The 14,743-nt window shown below is 43.9% G+C and overlaps 1 protein-coding gene across 4 annotated transcripts in view; it reads right to left on the reverse strand.

Moving 5' to 3' along the window:
- Window positions 1-14,743, reverse strand: part of LOC106587205 (myotubularin-related protein 13) — a 154,619-nt gene that overhangs the window by 71,584 nt on the left and 68,292 nt on the right. For all 4 annotated transcript variants that reach the window (XM_014175341.2, XM_014175348.2, XM_014175346.2 and 1 more), the window contains exons 3-6: window positions 10,057-10,194; window positions 4,680-4,802; window positions 3,879-3,989; window positions 2,261-2,366 (exon numbers count right to left, since the gene is read on the reverse strand). In XM_014175341.2, the coding sequence (XP_014030816.2) occupies window positions 2,261-2,366; window positions 3,879-3,989; window positions 4,680-4,802; window positions 10,057-10,194 (478 nt within the window). The remainder of the gene's footprint in view (window positions 1-2,260; window positions 2,367-3,878; window positions 3,990-4,679; window positions 4,803-10,056; window positions 10,195-14,743) is intronic.

The following is a 14,743-nucleotide window of genomic DNA, read 5'->3' on the forward strand; positions in this document are numbered from 1 at the left end:
AGAAGTTTATGTACACTCAATTAGTATTTGGCAGCATTGCCTTTAAATTGTTTAACTTGGGTCAAACGTTTTGGGTAGCCTTCCACAATAAGTTGGGTGAATTTTGGCCCATTCCACCTGACAGAGCTGGAGTAACTGAGTCAGGTTTGTAGGCCTTCTTGCTCCCACACGCTTTTTCAGTTCTGCCCACAAATGTTCTATAGGATTGAGGTCAGGGCTTTGTGATGGCCACTCCAATACCTTGACTTTGTTGTCCTTAAGCCATTTTGCCACAACTTTGGAAGTATACTTGGGGTCATTGTCCATTTGGAAGACCCATTTGCGACCAAGCTTTAACTTCCTGACTGATGTCTTGAGATGTAGCTTCAATATATCCACAATTTTCCTCCCTCATGATGCCATCTATTTGGTGAAGTGCACCAGTCCCTCCTGCAGCAAAGCACCCCCTCAACATGATGCTGCCACCCCCGTGCTTGACGGTTGGGATGGTGTTCTTCGGCTTGCAAGCCTCCCCATTTTTCATCCAAACATAACAATGGTCATTATGGCCATACAGTTCACTTTTTGCTTCATCAGACCAGAGGACATTTCTCAAAGAATTACGATCTTTGTCCCCATGTGCAGTTGCAAAGCGTAGTCTGGCTTTTTTAAGGCGGTTTTGGAGCAGTGGCTTCTTCCTTGCTGAGCGGCCTTTCAGGTTGTCGATATAGGACTCGTTTCACTGTGGATATAGATACTTTTGTACCCGTTTCCTCCAGCATCTTCACAAGGTCCTTTGCTGTTGTTCTGGGATTGATTTGTACTTTTCGCACCAAAGTACGTTCATCTCTAGGAGACAGAATGTGTCTCCTTCCTGAGCGGTATGGTGGCTGCGTGGTCCCATGATGTTTATATTCGGGTACTATTGTTTGTACAGATGAACGTGGTACCTTCAGGCATTTGGAAATTGCTCCCAAGGAGGAACCAGACTTGTGGAGCTCTACAATTTTTTTTCTGAGGTCTTGGCTGATTTCTTTTCATGTTCCCATGATGTCAAGCAAAGAGCCATTGAGTTTGAAGGTAGGCCTTGAAATACACCCACAGATACACCTCCAATTGACTCAAATGATGTCAATTAGCCTATCAGAAGCTTCTAAAGCCATGACATCATTTTCTGGAATTTTCCAAGCTGTTTAAAGGCACATTCAACTTAGTGTATGTAAACTTCTGACCCACTGGAATTGTGATACAGTGAATTATAAGTGAAATAATCTGTCTGTAAACAACTGTTGGAAAAATTACTTGTGTCATGCACAAAGCAGATGCCCTAAAAGACTTGCAAAAACTACAGTTTGTTAACAAGAAATTTGTGGAGTGGTTGAAAAACAAGTTTTAATGACTCCAACCTAAGTGTATGTAAACTTCCGTCTTCAACTCTATGTGTGGGGTACAGAGATGAAGTAGTCATTCAAAAATCATGTTAAACACAATTATTGGACGGAGTCCATGCAACTTATTATGGGTTGAATACTTATTGACTCAAGACATTTCAGCTTTTCATTTTTTAAATAATTTGTAAACAAAAAATAAAAAATCCACTTTGATATTATGGGGTATTGTGTGTAGGCCAGTGACCAAAAAATCGAAATTTGACCAATTTTAAATTTAAGCTCTAACACAACAAAATGTGGAAAAAGTCAAGGGGTGTGAATACTTTCCGAATGCACTGTACATGTTCATTTGTACAGCATTAATCCAACTGCTTAGTGGCTGCTCAATTTGAGAGTTTAAAATTGTGATTTGGACAGATGATTTATTCATTCGTGTTGTAACTCTAAACCTCTTAATGTTGGAGTTGAACCTAAAAAAGTTTAATACCGTCAAGGATCAAGACCGGATAACCTGTCATACAACTAAGCTACTGACTAAAATCAACAGGAAAAAAAACTATGCAAACAATATGATTAAGAGGGATATTCCTAATATCTGGTACCACAGTTCGTATTCAGCTGTCAGGTTATTTGAGTCCCCCGCGATAGCTTGTGTTTCCTGTTAACATGCTAAGTTAAAATGTGAGTTGTGTATACTGTGACTGTACGTGACCAACAGGCAGAGCAGCCTAGAGCTACTGTACTGCAACTAAGTAGACCCGATACAGACCAGACTGTATATAACGGAGGGAACATGATGGTGTCATAAAGTGGAGTCAAGTTCATGAAGTTTGGGATTGACTGGTTGTACTGTAGTGCAGTAATGAGGAAGCAGAAGCCCAGTGACATACCAAGCTGCTGGAAGAGCAGGGCCACACTCTTGCATGTAACAGGCAGGTTGTCATTCAGGGGGGTTTGGATTAGCTGTCGGTCGCCCACTCCCAGGGAAAACAGTTTCTGTGAGAAAATCACAAAAAACACAAAAGTGAAAAGTCATAGGTTATATGAAAAACCATTGGATGGATCTATCATAGAACTAGACAAGACTGTTTCAGTAGAGGGACATTTTTTGCTAACACACATCAAAACATGTTTTCATGGTACTGTATATATCATTAGGAAACTGAACAAGACTGTACTTCAGTACAAGGCCAAAGGTCATATAGGCAAGGGAGAAATGACAGTACAATGGCAGTTAAGGGATCCACTGTGTGAGTGTTTTTTTGACGATCTCCCAGAAAATGAATAAAACACGTGTTGTTGAACCCGATGGACATCGCAGCTGCATGACTGAATTAGCCTTTTGAATCAGTCCGGCAGCAATGGGAGAAACCTCAATCGCATGTTAACCTAAATTTCACTGGCACGGCACAACGCCTCTGCAATCCAATAGGGACGCAGCGTCCGTCGCTGTATCCAGTGTGGCTGAGGGAAGAGAAGTAAGCGTACAGTGGAAACAGTGTGTTCGCGTGAACACAATCAGCACGTCTAATTCAGCTAAACATGATAGGGGTACAGACGGTGGTTCAACGGAGTTTGGCTTTTGACCTGACGAAGATCCTAGTGGATTGAACCATGGTCAATAAAGGTATTAATTGGGATCATAGCCTTTCAACTGAGTTTGAACCAGCTAGAGAACAACTCGTTCCCTGATTCATGACATTCCTTCATGTTTGACAGTCTGTTGAAGGATGAGTTTGTTCCACTCCTGAGGTTTCTAACTCATGCTGTGTCACTACAGCCGAAAGCCCTTGGCTCTGCGGGGAGTGGCGATAGTTTGAGGAGGAACACTGACATGTGTTGGTAAATTACATCAAAAACACTAAATTACCCTAAGGTTCAGGATGTGAACTTAATCATGGGCCACATTCCTTCCCCTTTACAAACACAGTTGAAATATTATCCAGTTTTTTAAAGCCACATTGATCACCATTGTCTAGACTTTAAGGGAACGGACCAGCGTAGGGTTTTTGTTATAGGACAGCTTCAGATGTGGTTTTCAATAACCTAGTGAGAAGTGAAAATATAAAAACAGGACCCCTACTCTGTTTTTTTGTACCCTAGCTTCACTAAGTAAAGTAATCAGAAGACCAGCTAGAAAACTAAAACAGTATTATGAGGACATTTCTGCGCATGGTGGTACAGCAACCATCTAGACGGGGAATGCATGATTGAATGGAAAGCAAACGCAAATCATTTGTCTGGACACTCACATGGGCCAAAACATGACTTCCTTCCCTCACTCCCACTCTACTTGTAGGAGACTGAAACTATAATAAGCATTAGACCGTCAGTGGGTAACCAGCACCTTGTGTGGGTCTAGCAGCAACATTAACCCAGACTGACCCCTAGTCTGGGGTGGATTCATGCCTCTGTGGAGAGCAGGCCAGAGGGGTTGAGAGGGGGTTAGACAGGCCCTCTAAGATAGAGGTATTTGAGGAATTGTTTGCTTTAGTAATGCCTGCTTACCTGGGAGCCACCAGCCACAGGGACCATGCACGTGAAGAGGTTGGAAACCAGCCCCTCCAGGGGGAACGGCAGGCTGTCGACGTACACCGTGTAGATCAGGCCCAAGCAGCCCTGGGGAGGTCAGGAGGAGACAGACACACAACCAGGTCAATCAACACACTCACATTCAGATGTATCACACGATACATTCACAGTTTCGCGCCTAAATGGACAATTAAAAGACACTGTGGGAATTCGTCATCGAATACCATCAGCTTTATAGTATTTTATGTAATATTCCGAATGTACAGCTGAGATGTGTGGTTTAATGGCAAATTCCATTAGCAAAGCTAAAAATAAATGCTAAATCAATATGCGTGTCGGAGACATTTGAATGCCAAAGTTGAATACCGTAGTGGTCCAGTGGAGTGCCTAGGGACAGGAGAGATCCGCTAAGCCCCACTCTGTTCTTAAGTGAGGGATTGGCTGGATATCCTGGCCTTGAGTACATGCAGAATTCACTCAATAAAGCCAATATGTTCATTCTACACACACAGGATTCAACATGATGCATTCTATTACCATCATGAGACAATTGATAGTCAATGCACTAATTGCTGCGCTACCGTTGATCATGCCAATGCTAATTAGGCAGAGATAAGTAAAGTGAACAGTCATGAACCGGACCAAGAATGTTCCTGGCCAGGTAACTATAGATGGCAAATAAACCCGCAAAAACTGAAATGACCACTATGCATGGTCATCTGACATTTTGAAAGGAACCTATTTTGGTCAGGAATTAATCAGATGTTATCATGTTACCCGGAATATTTCAGGATAATCCAGCCTGGAGACCAGAATGAGACTTTTTGGTGCGAAGACTTGAGCGGGCTGGATCAAGCCATCCTCTTCCTCATCCTCATCTGCATCGGTGGTCTTTGTTCCCTGAAACAGCAAAACAGAAGAAGTTATTCAAACGGGAGAGTTCAACAGTGATATGGGGGCGAGTTAAGACCCTGTGCAGGGTAACCGCACACAGCAGGCGTAAAAGAAACGCCTGAACGGGGATGGAAAAAAACAGAAGCTTTTCTGCTTACCCGCTGAGGGTAGCTCTAGTGTTATCTACTTCCAGGTCAAACCACAGCGTGTACATTCTACAGTACATCACATACTGTAGCCTATTTTTGGAAACGTGCATGTGCCACCCCCTCCTCGAGAATTCTGATTGACGCAGGCACAGAGTACAGTGCACACAGAACGAGTACTATTCAAAGTGATAATGCTACATTACTTATCAGTCAAAAGAACACAGTATGGAAAAGTCCCCTCAGGCAGACAGACGCAGTACTATCTGTAAAAAACTCTAAATCCTGTGTTTCCTCTGCAATGGGATATTGAATTTTAAAAAGATCCTCTCCAATCTGTAGTACCCATTAAAACAGATACTCATCGCAGTTGATTGAAAGAGCAAAGAGGATTTTCTTTAAATCACCAAGGGGTTCATAAAAGATTACTAACCCAAAAAATAGAGCATAAAACATTTATTGTCATGGAGACCGTTTGAACGAAACCCAGGAGCTTAAGAGAAGAGGAGTGTCATTTCCCTTCCAGAGTCACATACTGACTGTAAATCAGCAGTGAGATGTATATGAAATCAAGTCAACTATCTATCAAGTCACATTACTCGGTTTACTAAAATAGTTGTGAAAACACTAATAACACAGTATGAATAGGCCACTTCCAGTCTGGAATTTACCCATACTGCCTTCTCATCTGTTCAGTTGTTTCTTCACAAAACATGGTATTTATTTTAAAGACTACAATGTCATTACTTCGGTTCCTTTACTTGTCAAGGAATAATATTTTGTGGTTTGGAGATGTTATTCTTAACTATGGCTACAAACCCAGAGCTGGTGGTTTGAAACATGTTCAATTCAATTTGGCTGGGGTTGTAGTTCAGAAATTACATTTCCTACATGACGGAGTCACAAGATGTAATCAGTATAGAAATAGCTATAATAAACCCCCTGAAGCCTGAATTAAGAAAAAAAAAGTTTTTTCCATAATAATAGAGAACCAAAAGATAATTAAAACAAAAGGTACGTGACCTCTGACACCTCTGATCCAGTAAGCACCCTGGAGATAAACCTAGTGTAGGCCTACCTGTAGGATGTCAACTATTCAAAACCGAACCAAAATACGATGCAGACACTTGGGTTCGAAGGACATGGCGTAATGTACCATAAATAGCAATTGAGTGACCACGTTAATGACTTAGCCCATATGCTGTTAGCGGTGAATGATTTCAACAAAGATACCTCCCCACTCCTTCCCAAAGTGCTCCACTGGGACACAGAGGTCAAGTCTCAGTGGTCTCGTCTCAATCTGGTTCCAATTGTCCCATACCAGGAGCCGTCAGTCCTATCAGTTTACAGAGATAGCAGCCTCACAGGGCTCGTTCCTGGCTAAACCCTTTATCAGAATCGCATATATTCCTTCAGACAATGAAAACATGCCACAAGAGCTCTGGCATGCTCCGAGCAGGGGACACAGGATCTAAATATCACGTCAGATGGGAAACACATTTCAACAGCATTCTGAAGATTTGGTTCAATTATCGGCGAAAATACATTTCTGCCTCTCGAATCCAATCACATAGAAAAAAAGCCACGCTGGTTTAAACGTTACAGGGTAAGGCTTATGATAATGCCCACGTAAACATACAAAAAACTGCTGTATGCTGGCTTACAAGGGTCTACAAAAACCATGTGCCCTTCTCAGTAAAATGCTTTGCAGACTAGGCCCAATATACTATCCAAGTTAGGTGTATTTGACAAAACACATGATGCACCTCAAACTAGTGCTGTCAAGATACCAACATTTTATTAACGATAAGATACCAGGCCAAGTATCACAATACCAGAGAGAATTCTGATTGGACTAGCATCCTGTACGCCTGTTATGTGCAGGTGCTACACAAAAGGCTGTCACTGATATTCACACTTCTCCTCAATAAAACAGTTATTGAATGGCTAATTTGGTCATATTTGCAAAGGTCTACCTGTGATTTGGCTGGAGGAATGGGGAAAATGGAACATACATGCATAATGATCTGCATGTCATTGTGGCAGTAAGGGGGAAACACTGCATGAAACCTTTATTCCGCAGTTAAAGAAGACACACACGCACACCACTCGCTCTCTCTCCCACAAACACTTACACACTGCTCTCTCTCTCTGTCTACCTCAAAACACACACCACTCTCTCTCGCTCCCACAAACACTGCTCCCAACTTTAAAAACGTTAGGCACCAAAACAGAATGTAAGGAGCACCAGAAAGAGAGATTATGAATCCTACTTTTGAAGCACATCCCATTCTTCCTGGGCCAATCAAATGTGCCTTAATTAACCTACTGTCAAGTTACCTGGTTGTTAGCTAGCTAGGTAATATGACTGAACAACATTGTTATCAAAACAATAATTAGCGGCCTGGGATTAGTTTAAAACGGCCCGCGATATGGTTTGTGAAATTATATAAAATGCACGCAAAATCGCGCAGGAAGGAAAAAAAGGTAGGTCCGGTAATAGCCGTTTTCTTTACTGTAATGCTGCAAACACGACTGTTGCGAAGCTGTTTTTATTCTCTGCTCCTGCTGCGTGACCGTGAACTTTCAAAGCCTATCAGACTGGCCTGTGGACTTGGTTATACCAGGGACGAAATTATATACAATGTATTAACTTTGCTCGCACTGCGCGCTGCTCCAATGTATCAAATGTAGAAATGTAACAGCAGCAGACTGATCAGGGTCTGCATGCCCCCTCGCCATCACAGCTAAATTACATGTAAAAAAAACTGTTGGAGGAGTAGATGAGCAGGAAGAGCGGACGGAGAGGAGAGAAGCAGGTGAGTGGTGGCTGGCTGACTACACAGGTGATGTGCGCATGAACGTGAAGTGGAAATTCTTGGACCTGTGCATACAAGAGACTAGGTTTGCTTAAAATCAACTGAATGTCTAAACAAAACTGACTTCATAAACATTTTATCATTTTTGTCATATTTTATCATATGAAACGGTAGTACGGTATTCTAAAATGTTGGCATAATAAGTACCATGACGTTTTGGTACTGTGGTATAACACTAACTCAAACTACTTTAGCATCTTGCTAACCTTGTTAATAGTGTAAATGTGAATATTGAGAACATAAGTCCTGGCTCTGGTGCAAACCTTTGCAGTGGATGGTATACTGTATCAAGCTGGTCCCTAAACCATAAGAAAGAGCAACAGTCACCTACACAGTGAGAAACCAGCCTCACATCTGTCCAGTGTGTGATCCAAACTCTTATCCTTATCTGAGCCATTACCAAGTGCACAAAGGGGTCTGGGAACAGTTCCTGGAAAGAACTCAAACCAAAACAGAGAGGTGGGCCATGATGAAGAGGCAGTGAGGTGACCGGCCACAGTTAGCCCTGTAATCAAGACCTCTAACGAGCCTGTATTAATGTCTGCGATGACACTGCACTGATCGTTACGTGTGGCCGTCGCCTCTTCTCCCTCAGTAGACCGGCCGGCGTGTGAGGACGACAGAAAACAAATAAGGGAGGATTAAAGTCTGGTCACGAGAAGAGGGTCCAGTTGGCCAGAAAGTTCGGGGGGGGCAGAGTGGACAGCTGCAGGACATCACCAAACAGCGCCTGACAAGGGAATTATTCAGACTACTGCAGGGCCGGTTATGTAACCTTCCAGCCCAGGCATAGACCAGGCAAGGCTAGAGAGACCCAGTCGTAGCTAACCTAGCCGTTATCACGCTTATTTAATGAAGGATGTCGTGGTTTATACCTTGTCTCATGCCAAGGCTTTGTTTGAACTCCACATGGAAAATCCACATCCAGGCACAACAAGGGATGTTTGTGTAAATTGGTCTGATTCATACAGTACACAGTAAACTAATGTTACACTCATCAACATGCTAGGATGTTGAGTCCGAGCATTCATGTAAACAGAATCATCACATCAGAATGTGACATGTCATCATGACCACGCAGTTAATAAAGGTTAGAATTCCACCGGAATTTACCTAAGAGGATATGATCAGATTTCAATTAACTTTTTCATAAGACTCCTTGAATTAACATGACTAATGGTTAGAAGAATTCCACCTGATTGAAATGGGGCCTTTCAAGGAATGTCAGATTTCAATGAACTAAAGGTCACTGACTTGAATGAATATGACTAACGGACATGGTTGTCATGTGTTTAATATGAGGCAGGGGACACGTCCTACTCTTGTGTCTGGAGGGTGATGTCAGGCCATTGTAAGGAGTCATATTCTTAAACACAATTAGACATCCAGCCAGGCATTCTGTGTAATGTATCAGGGCAAACCTTGAGAGGATTGAGGTCATTACATTAGTTTATTTCAGGGGTTTGTGAACTTGTGTGGAAGAAAAAACATAAAAGATAGAATTGAATTCATATGAGGATGGGTGCATCCAAGAGGCAGTGCTAGAGGGGATGAGATGTCAGCTCATTGGATACATTTTTTCTCCCATCACACCAAAACCCTTCAGTATGTGAAGTGTTGTTCACTTCATCTCAATTCATCCAGAGTGCTGTTATTTTCCCACTTTAGTGGGTTCTGGAACACATCATGCCGTGACACAAATTCCTAATAGTACAAAAATGTGCCATGCAAGAAAACATGTCAAAAACAAAACAATTACAACAATGAAAACAAAAGGAAAATCAAACCCCCTCAAAAAATTCCCAAGAATTAACAAACAGCCCCCGCTGGATGCTGGGAATCAAGTATTCATCCAGAGAGAGAAGCTTGAAATGATAAAGAAATGAACGGACATAACCCCATGCTGCTTATCGAGAGACTCATCATGCTGCCAGCCGAGGCAGTAGGCACTCTCTACTATACCGTGGTTCACTTATTTTGCCCTTATGACCGAGATCCTAAACCCAGGACTTGCAGGACGTAGTCCTATTCAGCAAGTGTGTAAGTGTTTAAAGGCATGAAAATCCACCAAATGTCAAAACATACGTATAACTGATTGCTTTGAATAAGGCAATTCTGGGTAAGCTGTAACAGATATACATTAGATTTAATATAATATTTTGCATAATGCCCTTGTAAGTGGATAAGATATGCATGAAGGGGGGTTGGGTTGAGGAGTACAACAGGCCACCTCACCTGCAGGTTGACCTCTGCCTCGTAGAAGGTGAGGCAGGAGCAGTAGTGTCTGTCTGAGTCGATGTCCGTCAACACCACCGTGAAGAAGGTGGGAGCTTTCCTCTCTCGGGACAGCCTCCATCCTCCTGGCTGGCAGAACTGGAAAAAACACAAAGTATAACACACCATTATACATGAGCACCTGTACTGGAACAGTCTGCCCTCAGGGTGCAGATGAAAATGGGCACAGGCAGAGTACAGGGCACCATGTGGCTTTTCCAGAGTGGTTACTGGAAGCCAGTGTTGTTGTGTTGAGAGCGGAGCCCCTTTTCTAGCCCCCGTGTCCCCAGGAGATCCTCTGCTGGTAACCCTTCAGTATGAATGGGAAGGTATTACGTTAGTTAGGGGGCCATTGACGCCATTGTGGCGAGGAGGCACAGGATGTCCTGTTTCAGTGTATTAGTACTACTGCTGAATCCTCTCACCACAGAGAGGGAAATGGCACTGGTTCACATTCCTCACAGAGAGGGAAATGGCACTGGTTCACGTTCCTCACAGAGAGGGAAATGGCACTGGTTCACGTTCCTCACAGAGAGGGAAATGGCACTGGTTCACGTTCCTCACAGAGAGGGAAATGGCACTGGTTCACGTTCCTCACAGAGAGGGAAATGGCACTGGTTCACGTTCCTCACAGAGGGAAATGGCACTGGTTCACGTTCATCACAGAGAGGGAAATGGCACTGGTTCACGTTCATCACAGAGAGGGAAATGGCACTGGTTCACGTTCTTCACAGAGAGGGAAATGGCACTGGTTCACGTTCCTCACAGAGGGAAATGGCACTGGTTCACGTTCCTCACAGAGAGGGAAATGGCACTGGTTCACGTTCCTCACAGAGAGGGAAATGGCACTGGTTCACGTTCCTCACAGAGGGAAATGGCACTGGTTCACGTTCATCACAGAGAGGGAAATGGCACTGGTTCACGTTCTTCACAGAGAGGGAAATGGCACTGGTTCACGTTCCTCACAGAGGGAAATGGCACTGGTTCACGTTCCTCACAGAGAGGGAAATGGCACTGGTTCACGTTCCTCACTGCTCGTCAGAGGGGTTTGATTGCAGTCTGGTTCTAGGCACAAAGTATGAGGAAAGGTACTGAAACCAAAAGTCCTGACTTTCACTGTGAAACAGTAGGCTGCTATGTGCTCAGTTGGATAAGAATTAAAACGTTTAGGATAAGATGAACATGACAAAAGTAGGATTGTATTGGATAACACTGGGATTAACATGAAGAATGTAATAGTGGATATTTAGGCCAACTCTGGTTGTTCAAGCAGGAAATCCCATGAAATCCCATTTCCCTCTGTTATACATATGTTGTTTTAATCTTTACTCTACTACTGAACCACCTCAACTTGATTTGTAAACGTTAGAAACAACACAAAATAAATGCAAACTAAAGGGAACATGAAGTACTGGTGAGCAAGAGAAGGGAGAAGTGATGCAAGGGACGGCGAGGGGGGAGAGAGATAGAAATATGGGAAGATTGAAAGAAGAGGAGTGCAGATGGATAGAAAAGAAAGAGATGTGTGAGGATAGAAACCATACAGGCCTAGGAGAAAAACAGAGAAATGATGAGGATGATGGAGTGTCGAGAGCAGCATGTGAGAGGCAGGCAGCCAGAGTGAGTAAATCTTGTGTGTTTGTGCTGGAGGCTGAGCTGGCCTGGCTGTGGGACAGTATTTAGACTGCTCCTCAGGCGTTTCACTGGGAGAACATTGGACTGACGGAGGGAGAGGAGAAGGGGGGGAAGAGAGGATGGATAGATGGAGAGAGAAAATAAAATGAAAAGAGAAGGTGGGTGGGTGGGTGGCGTAAGATAGGATGAGAGAGAGAGGAAGAGAGAGCAAGATAGGAAAAGAAAGATGGAGCTGTGCTTGACTAGCCCAGGGGCTCGAACCAGGATGCCACCATCCTCCAGACAGACACAATAGACAGCAGGAAATCTGGAAAAGCTGCATTGTGGGGGAGTGTCATACATACTGGGCCAGGGCCCAGACAGGACCTAAGGACAATTGCAGATAACTGTGAACACATCCAAAAATATTCTAAGTATATGTCATTAATCACTGTCGGAAAGGAGATAAACAGCATTCGGACCGCATACCTTGGGAGATAAGCGGAGATACGATAAAATGGGGGATGGAAGCAGAGGTGTGAGTGTGTAGGAGGAAGAAGGGGTCTTGTTTTGCTTAAATGATACCAATGGCCATCTTCTGCAAAGCTGTTATGCTCACACTATCCCGGAGGTCTGAGGAGAGGCTCTGGACTGGGTTTCTCCTTCCCCTCCACGTGCCCAGTGCCTTTAGTGGGCTGAATAACAGCCAGACAGTCTACTACCTAACACCAATAGAGATATCCTATCCGTTTTCACATGCCAGTGACTGACTGGAAGGCAATCATGTTTTGAAGGATTTTCTCTCTGTAAATATTAGCTTAGACTCAAGTAGCTAGACTTACTAGGGAGTCTGAATATGGAAAAATAGACTGAGTAAGAGTTGACAGGCAGGGCCTTTAGTCACAACATCTGATACACTAATATCAGCACCAGTCATATGGGTGGAGAGAGGGAAAATGGAACAAAAAGCAGAGTAGATGAGGACTGAGGGTAGTGGGTTCGATTCCCAGGACCACCAATAGGTAAAACGTATGCACGCATGACTAAGTCGCTTTGGATAAAAGCACCTGCTTAATGGCACTGTATATTATTATATTAACCAGAGGACAGGGAGGAGGATGACTTGCATAAAAGAGGGAAAAAAATAAGTCCAATGACCAGTAGCTGTCTAACTGACACAGGAAAAGGAGCTGAAAACTTACTCTACTGTCAATCATTCTATAGTAAGAAGAAGTGCATCCAAGCATGCCCTGAACGTGTGTAGGCTCTCTTGCAGTGTGACGGCCTATCTGCCAGACAGACACACACACTGAGGGAGCAGCGCAGTGATTCTAGGCACCACTCCAGGTAGCAGCTCCAGGGAGCCCCTTTCCTGCCACCATCTGTGACTGACACACAGAGTACCAGCAGACTGCTTGGAGAGATCAAGCAAAATATGTTCACTGCAGTGCAACAGGTGCATGGCTTGTCTAGAAACATACAGTGCAAGAATAAAACACATACGCATGGGGTAAACGTACACGACTACACGCGTACACCCACGTAGCATATATTTATATGCATGGTGTACGGACACGCACGCACACACACACACACGCTGAGTCATGGCGAGGACAGTCCCTGGTCTCAAATTAGACCACGGTCAAGTGACAATGGAACTCATTGGCTAATCAACTCTGGAATCTTTGTCCTTTTGCACATTGTTGCCCTGCCACCGATTGAGCCCTCCGCATCATGTGGCTCTGTGTGGCATGGCTCCCCCCTAGTCCACCCTCCACCCTTTCAGATTGCGACACTAGATCTGCAGCTTGACCTGCTAAGAATCGGCACAGAAAAGCATGGGGAACAGTCTCACCGAATTGAAGCCTAGTTTGTGGTCAGAGCTGTATTCTAATACTGTGAAAATGTACTGTATGCCGCTGTAATAACTGCACAGGGGACAAGCAAACAGCTATGCTGAGGGCGCTGGGGCTGAAACTCAAGACCGTCAGTCAGGGACACACACACACTGGGCAGTCTTTACAAGGAGACACCTCTAGAAAGAAATCTGATGCAACCTTTACTTGTGTTGCTACAGTTGAAAAATGGGGAATGGAGTTAATATAGGCTTACGACATAGTATGAAATGGTACATATCCACACCTCAAATTCAGAGAAATAAATACTGGTTTCAAAGTTTGATTTCCTAAGTTGACATAGCCAAACAAACAAAGTATTCTTGAGTTCCTCTGTATGGTAATAAAATGTAGATGTCTCCTCCCTTCTGAGCATTAACAAATGTGACACAAGACTGAACTGGGTGAAAGAGAAGGAAGTCTGGAACTGGAAAAAGGACAAGTTGATGGGAAAACACTTTCCCAACTCCGCCGACAGGAATGAAGAGCATTCCCAGGGTGGAATCTCTCCAACGCCGTAGGTTTAAACCAAGTTTACCTGGCCGGTTCTGATGAATGAGAATACTACACAAGAGCAATGAGTATCGAGATCCAACTGTCTGAATTAAAGCCTTTGAGGACACTTTGTTGACCAAACACATTAAGATCTATTATCCAACAAGAGTGGGTGACTAGGTAGGTATTTGTAAGGCAACAAGGTATGTGTAATGAAGTACAACAGTAATACCGCATGCTGCATGAGCATAAAACATGTTTCCAAAACAAAGTGCATTCGACCGATGCCAGTGAAGTGCTGACACAGTCTGAAAGCAAAGTGATTGCCAAGGCGTTGTGGTCAGGACAAAAACACGGCAACAGATGTGTAGTGTTGTGAACGCTCCCCTCTCTTTTGCTCCATCCCTCTCTATCTCCGAGTTCCATCTTATCCTCCTCTATCTCCTCCCGCTTCACTTCGAGGGCCTGTTTCTCAGGAAGACAAGACAATGACTTGCAGGAAAGTGGTGTCTGAGGTGATAGGGGGGTTGGCCGGAGGTGAACGGGTCATTACCGGGCTGCGACCTGGCCGGCCCAGAGCTCCGCTGCTTTATCAACTCTGGAGGATGGACAGGACAGGGGACAGAGCTGAACGCCAAACACGA

This window comes from Salmo salar, chromosome ssa26, assembly GCF_905237065.1.
Source record: "Salmo salar chromosome ssa26, Ssal_v3.1, whole genome shotgun sequence".
In the NCBI taxonomy this organism is placed as follows: Eukaryota; Metazoa; Chordata; class Actinopteri; order Salmoniformes; family Salmonidae; genus Salmo; species Salmo salar.